This window comes from Acomys minous (assembly GCF_964271855.1).
Source record: "Acomys minous genome assembly, chromosome: 2".
Lineage (NCBI taxonomy): Eukaryota > Metazoa > Chordata > Mammalia > Rodentia > Muridae > Acomys > Acomys minous.
The window spans coordinates 116141739-116159567 of record NC_140484.1 but is presented as its reverse complement, the minus strand read 5'-3'; the positions used below and the strand labels follow the sequence as shown (position 1 = coordinate 116159567).

The 17829-nt window shown below is 45.1% G+C and overlaps 1 protein-coding gene across 4 annotated transcripts in view; it reads left to right on the top strand.

Annotated features, from left to right (window-relative positions):
- CRTC3 (CREB regulated transcription coactivator 3) overlaps positions 1 to 17829 on the top strand; it is a 109438-nt gene that overhangs the window by 1404 nt on the left and 90205 nt on the right. For all 4 annotated transcript variants that reach the window (XM_084772437.1, XM_084772436.1, XM_084772434.1 and 1 more), the window contains exon 2: positions 9839 to 9937. In XM_084772437.1, the coding sequence (XP_084628563.1) occupies positions 9839 to 9937 (99 nt within the window). The remainder of the gene's footprint in view (positions 1 to 9838; positions 9938 to 17829) is intronic.

Below are 17829 nucleotides of genomic sequence, written 5' to 3'. Positions count from 1 at the left end.
TAACATTCTTGAATGTTATCACCCTCAAGTGGAGTGTGAACTCTATTTTGCTATAATACAGTTCATATCAGTCACTGTCACTGTCCCTTACACGGAGACCATTTATCGTCTTTACATAATGTTATCTTTTGGTGTAGTTAAGGGAAAAATGAAATGTTTTCTGAGCTTTCCTTCTTGCTACACTGAAGCAAGAAAATATATGGAGAGATAAATGAAAGATAAGAAAGACTGAAGAGTTCAAGAAAAAATTTCCTTATGCCCTGGCCAGCTTCATCCGTTACCAGTTGGCATCCACAGGCCTTTGCATTTGTGACCTTGATCAGACTGAGCCTGACAAGCTTAGAACATGTTGCAGAGGTGTGGGTAAAAGCCATGGATGAATGTAAGGCCTGTGTTGTGGTGTTAAGAGGCCCTTTATGTGCAAATACATATACCATATGTGTCTGTATACTCACGTGACTTTTGAGACCCCCCCCCCCCCTTTAAATCACCCTTCGTGGTAAGGTCGTGAGTAACGCACAGATTATTTTTGTTTTTATGAGACAGGGTTGTACTCTGTAGCCCAGAAGGCTTCTAGCTTGACATGCTGGGACTATATGCATGCACCATCATTTCTGCTTCAGATTTTTAAAAAACAGCCAAAAAGTTCTCAGAGACCCTTAGTGTTCACTCAGTTTTAGGTTTACTCATGCCTGTTCACGCATAAACTTGTATGTGAAGTTCTTCGCTATACCCATAAACCAAACAGTTATGTGTACAACATAAACTCAGGGTTACAAGTGCAATAAATCTAAGTAAAGTTTAATTTAGTATTATAAACGCTATTTTGCTGTACTCAACTTAGGCTCCCCGTGTGGCTATATTGAATTGAGCTCATCAACTGTGGCTTATAGGCTAATCCAATAGCTATTTTCTGCTAATTACTACAAAATCGTGTCTCTTTGTCCTTTATCTGGTACAGGGGTCATTTGCATGTTAATCCTGCTTGTGTTTTCTCCCAGATTAATTGCTTCTATCGTGTTGGGACACACACCACGAACAACACTGCACATGCCCAGGAGTTCTTGCTTATTTTAATATTTTAAAGGTTTATTTTCCCAGAGAAATCACAGAATGGATTGCTTCTCATAAAGAACTCCCAGGTCCTCCAGCATATGAGTGTGCTCCCATTTGGAGAGTAATCCATCTAGTAGTTCCTAGAGGGTAGTTGGGGGGGCTGGTATACTGGCTTTCCTTCCTGCTTGTAGCAGGCATGTTAATTGATGGCCAGGCTTTGCAGTTGCTCAAGGTACCCTCTCTTCTCAGAGCCTGTGTTGAGTTTCAAGTTTTCAGAGTAATCACAGGCAGCCCTTTCAGGGCTGAACTTAAACACTGCTTACCAGGCAGCTAGGAGGCTCTAGATCAGTGGTTCTCAACCTGTGGGTCATGACCTCCACAGTGTGTGTGTGTGTGTGTGTGTGTGTGTGTGTGTTGAAATCAGATGTTTGTATTATGATTCCTCACAGTAGCAAAATTAAGAGTTATGAAGTAAATGAAAATACTTTTATATAATGAAATATTTTTATGGTTCGGGGTCACTACAATATAAGGAACTATATTAAAGGGTCACAGCGTTAGGAAAGTTGAGAACCCCTGCTCTAGCTTTTGGAGAATTTTTTTTCTTTCTAGCTTTAGCTGTTCAGCTTCATCAGGAAACAATCCGCAAGGCTTTGTTTGTTTGCTTGTTTGTTTGGTTGGTTGGTTTTGTTTTTCGAGACAGGGTTTCTCTGTTTAGCCTTGGCTGACCTGGAACTTGCTCTGTAGACCAGGCTGGCCTCGAACTTGGAGATTCTCCTGTCTCGGCTTCTGGAGGGCTGGGATGAAAGGTGTGCGCCACCACGCCCAGCTAGCATTGAGAAAGTTTTGAGAAGGGAGTAGTAAGAGGATTTGCCCATTGTGGTACCTGGGACTTCTTGGTAAGGAGGAAAAGAGTAGAGGCAGGTCTGCCTGGGAAGAGCTGCTGTGTTTTGATTCATTTTTGTGTTGGTGAGTTGGATGCTGCCAGTACAGTGAGTGGACTGTCTATGGGGTGTGTGTGTGTGTGTGTCCAGTCTTCTTAGTGTGCTCACCAAGTGCTGTATCTGTAGTGTGTGCCTGGGGTTACCATGGTTATTTGGGATGTTGTAGAGAGTGAGCAACAACACCTTCTGATGTAGGGTCTAGCAAGGAAGAAATGTAAGAAGTAAAGACCTGGCCGGGTGTGGCAGCACATGCCTTTGATTCGAGCACTTGAGAGGCAGAGGCAGGTAGATCGCTGTGAGTTCGAGGCTAGCCTGGTCTACAGAGTAAGTCCAGATAGCCAAGGTTACATAGAGAAACCCTATCTTGAAAAACCAAAAGGAAAAAAAAAAAAAAAAAAGAGGTAAAGGCCCATTTTGGTGAATGTTATAAAAAGGAAAGAGCTGGAGCCCTGGGCATGTATAGCTAGAAAGTCCTTTCCACTTCTAAATGCCTACAGGATGGGTAGGTGTGGGGAAGGAATTTGGGGATGTGTGTGTGGGAAGGAAATGCGCTTCAGGCAGCGTCCTAAGGTCCAGGAGCAGGATTAGGAGAGAGATGGGATGTTCTGGGAACACCACAGGGTAGACATGGGGCTGGGGACCTGATCCTAAGAACAATAGTAGGCCATTGAAGAGGTTTGCATCCTAAAAGGGTCCCTCCAGCTCTAGAACCTAGAAGGAGGCCGCAGGAGAGAGCACGCTCTGAGGCTGTAACAGTAGGCTCAGGCAGGGGTTGGTGCTGTTGACTAGGGTGAACAGGTTGATGCTTAGAAAGTGTAAGGACAAGCTTTGCCGATGTGAGCAAGGTGAGAGAGGGAGGGCTGGATGTGGTCCCCAGGCTTCAGGCATGTCAGGGTCCTGCCTGGAGAAAAGTGGCAGGAGCAGGGCGTAGCTGTGAGGAGATCCCGAGTCTGAGGGCCTCTGAGGCACAGAAAGCACGTTTCAGCAGGCAGCTGTTTATATGGACCTGGGGCTCAGGAAGGAAGGCTGGGTGATGATACAAAGTTGGGGCTCTTTGGAGTGTGGCCACAGGAGAGTCACTGCGTAGGAAGAGTTTAGAGACCACACGCTGAAGGGAGGATGTAGTTCACTTGGTGCTTGAGTTGAATTTTCCAGTCCTGAGTTTGATTCTCAGCATAAACCTCATGTGGTGGCTCATATCTGGAATCCTAACACTTGCAAAGTTGAGGCAGGAAGATGAGAAATATAAAGTCATGCTCAGCTACATAGGATATTTGAAGTCAGCCTATACTATTGCAAACAAAAGAAAACAACCCCTGAAACCTCCATCCCGCACCCCAACCACTGCATGCCACTCAAATGCCAGAAACTACAAACTGACCAGTAGCCTACACTCTTATTTTAGTCTCTGACATATTTTTATTTTATTTTCTTTGCCCAAAATGGTGTGTGTGTGTGTGTGTGTGTGTGTGTGTATACTTATATCTGTTTAATGAGTGCCAGCAATGAGCATTGGAATTGTACATTAAAGTCTGGACTCTGAATTTTGGAAAATGAGATCATTTAGCAGTACCCTCCTCACATTCCTTTTTATATTAAAAAATTTTTAGTTTTATTTCATGTATATGTGCATGTATGAGAGTATACCACATATACTGGTGTCTGGTGCTCATGTGGGCCAGAAGAGGGTGCCGGATCCCTGACACTGGAATTATAGATGGTTGTAAGCTGCCATGCGGGTGCTGGGAACCAAACATGGGGTCTCTGCAAGAGCAGAAAGTGCTTTTGACTTCTGAGCCATCTCTTTAGCCCCTCCTTTTACCTTTATTCAGTGTGTGTATGTGGGTGTGAGTGTGTATGTATGTGTGTGTGAGTGTGTATGTGGGTATGAGTGTATGTGAGTGTGTGTGTGTACACGCGCACTTGCACATGGACGTACTTGTGGAGGTTAACCGGAAGGAGTCAGTTCTCTCCTTCCACCATGTAGGGCCTGAGGCCTGGACAGCAAACGCCTTTACCTGCCGAGCCACCTCACTGGCCGGTCCATCACATCCACAAAGCAAAGCACGGCAGCGACAGTCTGGTGATGGCCTGGTAGCTAGGACATGTATTTGGTATTTAGTTTGCCACATGGCCCGGCGTCCCTATGGAATGTCTTATGGTGCTCAGGCTTGCTTTACTGGCTCAGCTTCCATACATCAGATTTGAATTTGTCCCCCTGCTGTAAAGTGAAGGTGTGAAGAGGGCCAAGAAGTTAGGGAGCCCCTGCCATCTAGAGGGGAGGTGGAGGAGGCAGCAGAGCGGCCGGAGGAAAGCCAGAGGGCTCACAGTGAAGGGGATGGCCACCATAGGCAGTACTGCCGTCATGGTGAGGACGCGTCCTTTGGTCTAGTGGTGTGCAGGCCATCAGCTATCGCTGCATGTGCAGGATGCTGGGTGGAAGGTGGATTGTGAGCCATGAAGAGACGGGTGGGGGGAGAGGGAGACGAAGGGAAACGTCCGGGTGCTCGGCTGTGAAGGGCAACTTGTATTGAGAAATCTCAGAATAAACTCAACACAGCAACCCTGGAAGAGTTGGGAAAAGCCATTGTTTTCCGTTTTTGTTTTTGTTTTGTTTTGTTTTAAAGACAAGGTCTCATACAGCCGTAATAGTGGCCTCAAACTCACTGTGCAGTAAAAAATGCCCTCCACCTCTGGAGTGCTAGGAATACAGTGTATGACCATGCCTAGTTGATACAGCACTGAGGAGGGGACACTGGAGTCTCGTGTGTGGTAGGCAAGCCCTGCCCAGCAGAGGCACATCCCCAGCTCAGTGCAGTCACTGGTTTCCTGTGAAACAAACAATGCATTTGCAGTAGAATGGTGAGGCCTCTGAGCCTAGAGTAAAGAAAAAGCCTGGAAAGACCAGGGCTGGGTTAAACCTGGCTCTCTCTGTGCCAGGCTCTCTCTTCACTTGTTATCTCAGGCAGTCTTCAGAGTGACCTTGTGGTTGGCTCATTTGTCTGGATTTTCCATCATTTTGGGGATGAGTAAACTGAGGCCTAGAGAAATATCTTCACAAGGTTGGTAAGGGCAGAGCTAAGACTTGAGTCCGGTGTCACATTGTGTCTCTGTACACTCAAAGCTTTTTCTCCCTAGTAAAGGTGTGTGTGTGTGTATCTGTCTGTCTGTCTGTCTCCATGCCCCACTCCTGGGATTGAACCTAAGGGTTCATTCATACATGCTAGGCAGAGCCTACCACTCAGCCACCAAATCTACCCTAGATCTTTTTCACAACAGCACATTGGGTTACTGTAGCTTTGTAATAGCCCTGAAAACTGTTAACACATCTTGTAATTCAGCTCTTCGGGGCTGGAGATTGAGCCCAGGGCCTGTGGTATGCTAGCTAAGCTGTGCTCTGCCACTGACCTGTGCTTCCAGCTCCCTCCTGAGTTTTTTTTATTAGGATTGTATTGATTATTGTGAGATTCTTCCAGAAAAGAATTAGCGTGGTTTCTATCTCATTTATATAGGCATTAGAAGGCATTCTACTGAAGTGTGTGACCTCAGGTCAAATTTTGCTAATGACAATTACAGGGTGAGGTAGAGAAGGAGGATGGATGGAAGGGCCAACAACAGACGGCAAATGGTAGCAAATTCTTAGCCATCGTGGTAACAAGGTATAGCAAGACCTGGGGCCACACAGGACAGCACAGGCCCTGGGTGAAGAGCCGGCAGGCAGTGTTAGCAGGCAGTCTGAGGTAGGGCTAGTGAAATGGCTGTGCCAGTGAAGGTGCTGTCAGCTTGCTGACTTGAATCCAGTTCCTACATGGAGGAAGAAGGGAACCAGCTCTCACAAATCGCTTTCTGACTTCTGCTCACATGCATGCATAAGTATGTATGTGAACAAACACACCCATGTGTGAATGTGGTTAGTGTTGTTTGTCCTTTTAGTCAAGAAAGTTAGAAATGTGGATTTTATGCAGCCTCTCAAGTTCTAAAGTTGAAATTGAAAACATTGACTGAGTTAGAATTCCCTGTAGGCTGCCAGTCTGTGACCTCTGCCTTAGTCTAGTTGTATTTTCGTCTTTATTTTCATCATCTGTAAGCATGGAGGTGTTGAATTCAGTCTCAAGTATCTTTCTGGTTTAATGATTCAAAATTTTAAAAGAGGAAAGAGTCAAAATAACCGCAAGGTTTTAGAGGTAGCAGAGTACATCTGCAGAACTACTAGACAGAGAACCCGTTCCTAGAGTCCACACAGCACCATGCATTTCTTACAATCATCCCCCCCCCCCCCCCCCCCCGTGGTGGAGGGCACAGGACAGCTCACTCTGCCGTCACCGGTCCTGGGAGGCTCTGGAGACAGGCTCCTCCAGAGGTGGAGCACTTGTGGGGTCCTTGGAGAGGGCCTGAACTTCAGCTGAAGGCAGGTCCCCAGCTAGATTTATAATTGAGCCTGGCTGCAGTGTCAAGGCTTTTGGGTGAGGGCTGAAGCCTCTGTGGGAGCTCTCAGCGGGGAGGGACTTTGGCACGTGTGTGTCTTTGTAAGCTTGTGCCTGGCATGGTACCTAACACACAGTTAAGTTTTCATAAATGAATAAGTGGACTGAGTGATTCTTTCAAGAAGAAATGGAAGGCTTTAGATCAGGGTAATCAGGAATCTTGTGTGGCCGGGCATGGTGGCACATGTCTTTAATCCCAGCACTCGGGAGGCAGAGGCAGATGGATTACTGAGTTTGAGGCTAGCCTGGTCTACAAAGCTAGTCCAGGACAGCCAAGGCTATATAGAGAAACCTGTCTCAACAAAACAAAACAAAACAAAACAGAATCTTGTCTGAGCATTTCAAGGATTGCAAGTCAAATGCTTCTAGTAAGTGTGTTTAAATGTTAAATGGGAAGTTGGCTGTAGTCTTAAACTTGGCTCACAGGTGGCAGTCACTTACTGAGTCTTCAAGTCTGACCCTGAGATCTGAGTTTTGATTTATATAACACATAATTAATGTGTCTCCCTATACATCATTTTGAGAAATACCGTGAGAATAATAAAGTTAAGGACACCCAGGGGCTTCATATGCCTTTAAAACTTACAAACCAACATATACACTAATTTTTTAATATGCATATTAAATTAAGGAGTCTTATCACATCTGGGATTTCTCTCAGGGTGCCAAGGGTAGTGGAGGAGGCAGTGATGAACCAGGCTGTATCTCAGCTGGTAATCATGGAAACCAGAGGATGGATGGAAGAAGGGCTTCATCCTATTTGTCTCTAGTTTCATGTATCTGAAAGCTTTCATCTAAGTATTAGTAAATCAGAGATTCAAAGGTTCCACAGTGTATCTGTGAGTCTTTCAGCCTTTGTAAATAGCAAGGTCAGCTGGGTAGTGGTGGCGCGAACCTTCAATCGCAGTGCTCGGGAGGCAGAGGCAGGCAGATCTCTATGAGTTCTGAGGCCCAGCCTGTCTCAAAAAACAAAAAACAAAACAAAACAAAACAAAAAAAAAAGAAAGAAAGAAAAAAGAAAGAAAGTAAACAGCATAGTCATTGAAATTTTCTTATCCCGATTTCCTTACTTCCATAATATTTACATTGTATTAGATAACTTTTAGTAATTAGTTTTTAAAGCTTATATGTTTGTGTGCAAGTGTTCTTAGAGGCCTTAGAACTAAAATTCTGCCTGATGTGGATGCTGGGAACTAAACCTGGATCCTCTGTTAAAGTAATACCCTTTCCTAACTGCTGAGTCACCACTGTAGCTGCTACATTGTATTATATATTGTAAATAATAATAGTAGAGTACCCATAATAATAAACAATATGATCATCAAGGGGGAAATGGAGAACAGGAAAGAGCAGCGTAGAAGAGGAGTGTGGGCTGAGGTGAAGCAGCTGTGGTTGGCCCTTAGGCAGGACATTGAACTTACCTGAGTCTGGGTCCTCAGGTCTGTAAATGTAGGTGAAGCAACTTCCCTGCATCACCGTGGAGAAAGCTAGCGGGAAATGGACCAAGTGTCTGAGGACAGCACCTGGTCTGCCCTAAGGGCTCAGGTCTGGTATATGTTTTATAATTAGAGAAGGCCAGAGCAGTGGAAGGGTAAAAGCCTGCCTCAGGGACCTCACCATGCCCTGTCTTCCCTGTGTGAGTTACAAGTGGCAAGGGCTACATAAATACACAGCTAGCTTACTGCTTCAGAAGCACAGCTCATGAAGATCAGACTGGATGGCTTCAGGGTGTGCAGGAACCGTAACCATTGGCTGCCCTCTGAAAAGTAAGAAGGAAGCCTAATAGATCCGTGGGATACTGTTTGATACCTATTGGCTTGGCCTTCTTCATTAAATATTTTTATTACAAATTCCTGTGTGTGTGTGTGTGTGTGTGTGTGTGTGTGCGCGCGCGCGCGCGCATGCACACGCACATGTGCACAAGGCGCATGTATGGAGGTCAGAGGACAGCTTGCTGGAGTTGTTTTGTTTCTTCCCACCATGTGATCCTGGGAGTCAAATTCCGGTCATCAGACTTGGTTCTCTCACCCACTAAATCATCTCAGCAGCTGGTTGTGGTCTCGTCTAATAAACCCATATCTAGAGATTTAGTAATCATTCCTTAGAAGGAGTTATTATGATTTCAGGAAAAGAAATGTTATATAGCCACTAAAAATGATCATTTATATTATATTACATTATATTATATTATATTATATTATATTATATTATATTATAATGCTCTAGGAAAAATTTATAATGTAAGCTTGTGAGATGCTCTGTTGGCTGAGTGAGGTGGTCCATACTTGCTATCCCAGGACTTGGGGAGAAGAGGCAGTAGCAGGGGTTAGGTGGGAGGTGAAGAGGCAATATATCAGGAGTTCGAGGCCAGGCTCTGCTACATAGTGAGTGTGAGGCCAGCTTGACTACATGAGACTCGAGCTGAAAAAAGAAATGAAACAAAGCAAAGCAAAACAAACAACCCCCATGCGCTATGATCCCTTGCACATAGTTACGATTCATAAACGTACATGTGATTGGAAAGTCTGTGGAGAAGGAAAGAAGACAGTGTTTTGGGGTTTTCTTTATGTTTGTTTATCTTTTTGTTTTTGTTTTATGAGACAGGGTTTCCCTGTGTGGCTCTGGCCATCCTGGGACCCAATTTGGCTGGCCTTGAACTCATAGAGCCTGTCTCTGCCTGGGATTAAAGGTGTGTGCTGCCACCATCCAGCTTATGTTTTTGGCTTTCAGATAGTAGCTTAGTTTTTTGTTTTTAATTTAAAGGAAGTCTTTTATTGTTAAAGATTGTGCTAGCATACCTACATATCATGGTATATAGGATATTTGGAATATTCATGAATTCTTTCTAAAACTAATAAATTAAAAAACAAACAAACAGGCCAGGTATGGTGGCAAGGCAGAGGCAGGCTGATCACTGTGAGTTCAAGGCCAGCCTGGTCTACAAAGCAAGTCCAGGACAGCCAAGGCTAACACAGAGAAACCATGTCTCAAAAAACAAACAAACAAACAAAAACAAAGAAAGAAAGCCCCCAAACCAGAAAGAAGCCAGGCTGTGATGGTACACACCTGCAATCTCACCACTTAGAAGTTAGAGGCAGAAGGATCAGGATTCTTAGCTATATAGCGAGGTTAAGGCCATCCTGGGTTGTTTGAGACCATGTCTCAAAACCAAATCCAAACAAAACAGAACCCAGAAGGCTCTGGAAACCTGAAGGCTGTGGACACTTAAGTAGAGAAAGAAATCAAAACCAAGGCGTTTGTTTTTGGCGCGTTCTATAAAATACTGTACTTAAATGCTTCTTTCAGATTTTGCCAAACAGCCTTAAAACATTCTTGAAATCTCTCTGTTTCCAGGTTCAGTTTCAGAAGCTTCAGCAACTGCGCCTTACACAGTACCACGGGGGATCCTTACCGAATGTGAGCCAGCTGCGGAGCAGCACATCAGAGTTTCAGGTACACTTGCCTGCCTTTGTGACGCTGGATGGAGTGTAAAGAGAGAGAGATAAGCCCGAGGAGATTAGTTAGAAGAATAGCCTGGGCCTAAGTGCAGCGCGGCCTTCTGGGAAGTCCGTCAGTACAGCCTTTCACAGTGTCCACCGTGGAGGTGAAGCGACTCCACAAGTAGTCAGAGGCTGAGCATCCAGTTCCAGTGTGTGACGAGAACGTGCCTTGCATGTACAAAGCCCCGAACTCCATCCTCATCGACACCAGAAAACAACACAGAACACCCCGAACTGTAACTTGAACCACATGTTTAAGTTAGAGGTTTTTTTTTACTAGCCACACTAAAGGAAAATAAACTGGTGAAATTGCATTTAATTTAAACAAAGGGTATTTATTTTAAAATACAGTATTATTATATGGATGTATATGGTGTGTACGTATGTATTTAGGCATGCCTCCGCCACAGCATGGTTGTAGACGTCAGAGGACAACTTTCTACTGTATCCCCCTCACACACACATCCTCGCCCCCACACCTATTCCTGAGCCAGGTTTCTCTGTGTACTTTGTGTAGCGGTGGCTCTGGCTGTTCTGGAACTCACTGTGTAGACCAGGCTGACCTCAAACTCAGAGGTCTGCCTGCCCCTGCCTCCTGAACACCGGGGTTAAAGGTGTGAGCTCCACACCCAGCTTCAGAGGACAGCTTTCAAGAGTCAGTTGTTTCCTGCTGTGGGTTCTGGGGATCAAACTCAGGTCATCAGGTGTTTACAAGTGCTTTTGCCTGTCAATATCCTGCCGGCCCTTGTTTGGGTTTTCTAAGATAGAGGCTTGCTGTATAGCCCTGTGTAGTCTGGAACTTGCTAGAAAGACAATGGTGGCTTCAGAATTGTCTTGACCCTCCTGTCTGTACACCTCTTGAGTGCTGAGCTGACAGTTACCTACCACGACATCCTGACCTGTTCTTTTTTCTTTCTTGTTTTGAGACAGGGTCTTCCTGTGTAGTTCAGGCCGGTCTTGAGCAGCTGAACCATAGAGCTGAGGATGACTTTGAACTTCTCGTCCTCCTGTCTGTTTCCAAAGTGCTGGGGCTACCTGGGCCCTGGGGTTGGGACCTAGGACTCTCGTATATGTTATGCTAGGCAAACACTGCAGCTGAGCTGCATCTCCAGCCCTGTTCTTAAGTTCTTAATTCTCCTGCTGTAGCTCTCTGATTCCTGGGACTATAGGCCTGTGTCGGCACGCCCAGCTCTGTTTAAATAATGTGAATACTCACTTAACCCAAGATACGCCGTAATTCCATTTCATCATATAATTCCCATATTGTTTTGTGCTGAGTCTTTGAAGTCTGTTGTGTGTTTTACACTTAAAGCACACCTCAGTCTTGACTACTTATGTCACTGTAGTCACGTGACTAACGGTGGCCTCCCTGGGCAGGTGGGTCAGAGGCATAGATAACAGTGTTGCTGCACTGAGATCAGTGCAGGCTCATGGTCGTAATCATTTACCAGAAGAGCCTTATTCAAAACAATGTGGAGTTAGTGTTTCAAACAATAGTGTCGGGTACTGCAGTTAAGATGTGGGTCTTTGCTGTCCCGCCTTGCTGTTCTACCCACAAGAAAGTTAGAAGCCTGCCATTTGTAGTTAAACAAGTTAGGATTTGATGTTAGAGTTGAAATATAAACTTTGTGATGAAGCATCCTAACTCTATGCTTTTGGATACACTCCCGTTTTATTTTGGGATGTGTATATGTGGGGGAGGGTGTGTGGGTGATATGTGTCTGGCATGGGGTGTGTGTGTGTGTGTGTGTGTGTGTGTGTGTGTGTGTGTGTGTGTGTGTGTGCACGCGTGCGCGCGTGCTCACAGCAGTGGTCATGGGCACATAAAGCTGTTTCCAGCTTTTCCCATGGGTGCTGAGGGTTTGAGCTCAGGCTCTCGTGCTTGCACGGCGTGCGTCCTGCCGTGGCGCTGTCTTCTAGCCATACTCCCCCCAAGCGGTAAAGCTAGGTCTTCTTTGATAAGGACACTAGATTTGCTGTTTTTATAATAACCAAAATATTGTGAAGTGGTTTGGGTTTCTAGCTCTTAAAAATCTTTTTGTGAGCTGGGCATGATGGCCCACGTCTTTAATCCCAGCACTCGGGAGGCAGAGGCAGGCGGATTGCTGTGAGTTCAAGGCCAGCCTGGTCTACAAAGTGAATCCAGGACAGCCAAGGCTACACAGAGAAACCCTGTCTCCAACAATCAAAAAAAAAAAAAGTCATCCTTGACTATTTAGCAAGTTTGAGGCCAGCTTGGAAACCCTACCTCAACCCCAACCCCTACCTCCAATTTTTAACTTTAGTGACCCTGACACTTTTGGCAATTACAGGCCAGTTATTTTATAGAGTAACTCAAGTTGTCCCTGTTGTCTTTTGATGGCCTCTGGTGCTTGAGACTGAACCCAGGCCTCATGTACGGCAGGCACGCAGTCTCTGCTGAGCGCCGGCCCCAGCCTGTTGCTGAGGCGCACGTTGTATCTCTGTGATGAGGTTCAGATGATGGGCTGTGGCAGGAATAGCTCAGAAGTGATGGTCGGGTCCCGTTAGGCGCGTGATCTCAGTCTGTCCTGTGACTATGGGTGTGCCTTTTACCAACTACAATTCTTCTTTCACGCTCTCTGCTCTGAAGTTGCTCTTTTCCCTCTGTAGTGAACAACTGTTCTGTGCACAGCTACTGTAAATCTTCATTGAACTTTGCATTATAAACACACATACTCACGAATACATATTTATTGATATATCTTCCAAATAGAAAATTTGTTAACAAATTGCTATAGAAAAGGGAATCTTTGGGCATAGGTTTTCTCCTGTTACCTTCTTTTGAGGTCTCATTGCCTCTTTAAGTACCCAGCTCTATGCCGTGGAACTGCCGTGACAATCATGGGGGTGTAGAGAGGCTCCCTTACCGCAGAGCGCCTGTGCCCCTTGCTTACCATGCTCTGTCTCCCCCAAGAGTGTCCTGTGAGTGGAATCAAAAGGCTGTGGTCTTCTGGCTTCTTGTTGTCTTAACGACCGCACTGCAGCCTCATCTGTGCTGTGTGTGCACTTGTTTCCTGTGCCTGCTGGCACCAAGTACCACAACTTGGTGGCTTCAAATAGCAGAAATTCACTTTCTCACGTCTCTCAGTCCAGGAGTCTCAAATCATGGAATTGGCAGGGCCATGTTTCCTCCGAGCACTCAGGGAGGGGCCTTTCCTTACCTTCTCTTGGCTTTTTTTTTTTTTAAATAATAAAACCCATGGTTTGTAGCTCTTTCACTGCCATCTGTGTCTCTGTTGTCATGTGGCCTTCCCATGTGTCTGTGCTTTAAGCTCCCTCTCCCCTCTCTGTACTGTAAAGACAACAGTCCTTGGATGTGGGGCCATGTAGGATGACCACCTTCTAGATTAATGAGTAATTTGCAAAATATTTGATTTTTTCCTTTCCTTCCTTCTCCTTCTCCCCCTCCTTCTTTTGAGGCAAGGTTTATCCTGCAATCCAGGCTGGCCTGGACTTACTGTATGTCACACAGAACCCTCAAACTTGGGCAGTCCTCCTGCCTCAGCACCCCGAGTACTGGCAGCACAGGCACCACCGTGTCCAGCTTCGTGTGCAGTTGTAAATCCCTAGTAGCGGAACTGGGGATCACGTAGCAAGATAGATCCTTACCTCTCCCTCTCTCTTTCTGTCTCTGTCTGTTTCTGATGCTGGGACTGGACTTGGTTTTTTAAATAAGCTGACCAAGTCCTTCAGCGTTAGGCCGTATTCCAGCACCCTAGCTTTACCTTTCCAGGAGGTTGCCGCCTGGTTCCCAAAGTCACTGTCCAGTTTCACATTCCACCAGCAAGGTGTAAGAAGAGTCCAGCATCTTAGCATCTTCTCCAGCACAGCATGTTTCAGACTCAAAAAACAGAAAACCCACCAGGTGTAGCAGTGTGTGCTTCTAATCCCAGCAGCTGGGAGGCATAGGCAAGTGGGGTCTCTGAGTTTGAGCTGAGGTCAGGTGGGGAGGTGTATAGTAAGACTTCTCAAAAACCAGCCAACCAACCTAACCCGACACACACACACACACACACACACACACACACACACACACACACACACACACCTTAACATCTTAATAAATTTTGAAATACACAATTCAGTGTTTTTTTAAATAAAAACATTCATATGATAGTTCAGTCAATCTCCAGGACTTTTTCACCTTTTAAAACTGGAATTCCACACTCATTGAAAAACAATTCTGTTTTCCCTTTCCTGGCCTGGCAGCCACCCTCTGCTTTCTGTCCATGAAAGTGGCTGCTCTACGTGCCTCATGTATTCATACACTGTTTGTCTTTTTGTGACTAACTTGTTTCACCTCACACAGTTTCCTCAAGTTTCATCCATATTGTAAGAGGATTTCCTTCCCCTTTAAGGGTGAGTAATATTCTATTGTATGTGATACCACATTGTGTTTATCTGTTCATCAGGCGGACACTTGCATTGCTCTGCTCTTGGCTGTGGTGCGGAGTGCCCTGTGAATGTGCTGTGGTGTGCAGATATCTTAGGCCTCTACTTCCTGTTTGTGACAGGGCTCAGGTAGCCCAGGCTGGCCTCAAACTAGCTAGTAGCTGAAGATACCGGTGAATGTCTAATCCTCTGGCCTCTACCTCCCAAGTGTTGGGATTATAGACATGTGCCTCACACCTTAAGGATCTATTTTCAATTTGTTAAAGGTACAAACTAGAAGTGAGAATTCTAGATCATATATAAGCCTCAGGAGCTGCCTGTTTTCTCTAGCAGCTGCTCTGTTTTGTGTTCGTGCCTGCAGTGCACAGGTCTCTGGCTTTCCCACACCCTGGCTGACACTTGCACTCTCTCCTCCTCCTCAGTTGATAACCAGCCTAGTAGATAACGATGTTTCAGAAAACGTTTTGGTGTCTCATTGTGTCTTCAGTTCGCATTTTCCTAATAACTAATAATGTTAAGGGGTTTTGTTGTTGTTGTTTGTTTTTTGTTTTTGTTTTTTGAGAGTCTTGACCGGCCTGGAATTCACTAGCTAGCCTCCAACTGAGGGGTCTCCCTGCTTCTGCCTCCTGAGGGCTGGGAATGCTCACACCCAGCTTGAGCATCGTCTCTTTGTACTTTTAGTTGGCTTGCTGCTGCTGCTGCGGCCTCCTCCTCCCCTCCTCCTTCTCCCTCCTCCTCTTCTTTTGTCCTCCCTTTCTTTTGCCCATTCCCCCTTCTTTCCTTCTTTCTTTCTCTCTCCTCCCTTCCTCCTGCTGCACTCCCCTCCCTTTTTCTCCTCTTCTTCTTGATAACAACTTCAACAGCTATCATTACTGTTGTTTCACAGGCAAGGTCTCATTTTGTAGCCCAGGCTGGCCTTGAACTGCTAGTTAGCCTCTTGCCTCAGCCTCCGTAGTGCTGGAGTTTCAGGCTGGGGAGAAGGGACATCTTAATAATATGGAGTCTTTATTTTTGAGTATGGTTCTAATTCCAGACATTTCAGAAACACAGATTTTTTTTTAAGAAACACAGATTTTAATTAAGGTGCTTATAATCATTTACTTGCACATAGTCCTCTTTCCTTATGTGTTTCCCCCTTACTATATTTTAATTAACAAATAAAAATGTATATTATAATGTACAGCCTTTTTCTTTTTCCTCTGCCTGGGATTGAATGTAGGACATAAGCATGCCAGTCAAGCACTCACCCACTGAATTCCATCCCCTAGTGGTTAAGACATGTTTTGGTACTCGGGGAATGGCCAAATCAAGCTAATTAGCGCCAATACTGCCTCATAGTCTTACCACTTTTTATGAGACTCTGCTCTTAGAAGCTTTCAATTATCCAATATTGTAACTGTAGTCACTATGAGGCCCAGTAGGTCCTTTGGACTGTTCCTTTTGTCCATCCATGTTTATGTTTTATTTGGGGACAGGGTTAGATCTATAGAGTCCAGCATGGCCTACAACTCACTATGTCGCTTCAGGTTGGCATTGAACTCTATTCTCTGGCCTTGTCTCCTGGATGCTGATTAAAGGTTGTACCACCACACCAAGAACAAGCTGTGATTTTGTTTGTTTTTACTATACCGTAGGATGGCAGGCATACTATTTTAATATGAATAAAGGCCAGTTCTTTACCCCAGTGGCTGATCTGAAAGCACATTCTTTCATTTAGCCCAGAGACCTTCACAGGAGATACAGAGTATCAGCTGAGTAAACCAAAGCATGCCATTCAAATCCTCTTCTGATAGGCCTTAGCAGGGGTGAGCTGTCGGGTCAACCCTATCTGTAGGTGGGACTGCACATGTACACTACAGGCAGAGAAGACATGGGCAATTCCTCTGAGGGCTAGGGCTGCCCCCTTCAGTTAGAGAAGTAATTCTTCCACTGTCATCTTCCAGTCTGAATCATAGCTTGGGCACCTGTTGGCTGCATGGCCTGCTTATTGGCCATCCACAGAGCAAGGGCCTAAAGGCTTCTCTCTACACTAGACTCTCTAGGGTGTAATTGTAGCCTTCATATAGCTTACCTTGTCCTTTCAAATTGTATCACGAAGACGTCTACATTGTAACAAAATTACATCATCCTGTTTATAAACTGAAGGTTCCTAAATTCTGACTGAATTTGAGAACAATCTGGTAACCAAGGGGAAAAGCCCTTGTCAAATGGTGGCAAAGGCTTTCAGGGAGGGAGCAAAAGGACAACTTGACTGAAGTTCACTACCAATACATGTGGACACAGTAAAGCCAGGGTTTGCAAAGCAAGTGTGTTAGAGAGCCAGGGCTTAAAGACCAAGGCTTTGACCCTAGCTCAGTCTCAGTGGCCTTCTTTTACTGTGTTTTCTTCCACAGTTTCATGAGGTTCTAAGACACAGTAAAGTAAAGCAAGAAAGCAGCCTGACAGAACCCTACTGGTCCCCACAGAGGCATGTACTGAGCTCATTCTGGGTGCCAGATACTGGATTCAATTCTCTACATATACCATTATGTTTTTATAGAATCCCCCCAGGGTTGGTGTATGGATTTGGTAGTTGTCAAACAGCATAGCCACAAATTGTCCAAAGCAAAACCCCTAGTAAATAATAATGGAACAGTAGCGAAGCTGCAGATTTTAATTTACTGTAATGCCTTGCGTTACTAGACAAAGGTAATGAGAAGGGCATCATTAACAAATGAGAGTCACTGTTTACCAGGGTTTGTGCATTTGTGTGTGTGTGTGTCTGTATGTAACTTATTTTCTAAAAGGAAAATTTTCTTTTTAGATATTCATAGAAAAAACATTTTCCTGATTTTAAATGTGACAGTAGCATCTTTTTTTTATATTTTGACTTTCCAATAGCTTTGCTTCGATAAGTGTTCTTAACAAGCAAGCATTATCCCACGAAAGCCTTCACTTACCAGGAAACTGAGACAGAGGAGAGGACATTCTAGTGGGATTCTAGATGAGAGAATCATGGGAGAAAGGCAAAGTAGAAGGACCCAGAGGGTCCAAGAAGCCTACAAGTAGAACATTATGATAGGCAGATTTGGGCACAGGGGTCCTGCTCAAACTAAGGCACTAGCCAAGGACAATACAGGCAGTAAACCTTAAACCCCTACCCAGATCTAGCCAATGGACGGAACACTCTCCACAGTAGAGTGGAGAGTGGGATATTACTTTCTCACATACTCTGGTGCCTCACCTTTGACCATGTCCCCTGGAGGGGGAGACCTGATGGCACTCAGAGGAAGGACAGCAGGTTACCAAGAGGAGACTTGATACCCTATGAACATATAGAGGGGGAGGTAATCCCCCTCAGGAACAGTCATAGGGGAGGGGAGTAAGGGGAAAATGGGAGGGAGGGAAGAATGGGAGGATACAAGGGATGGGATAACCATTGAGATGTAACAA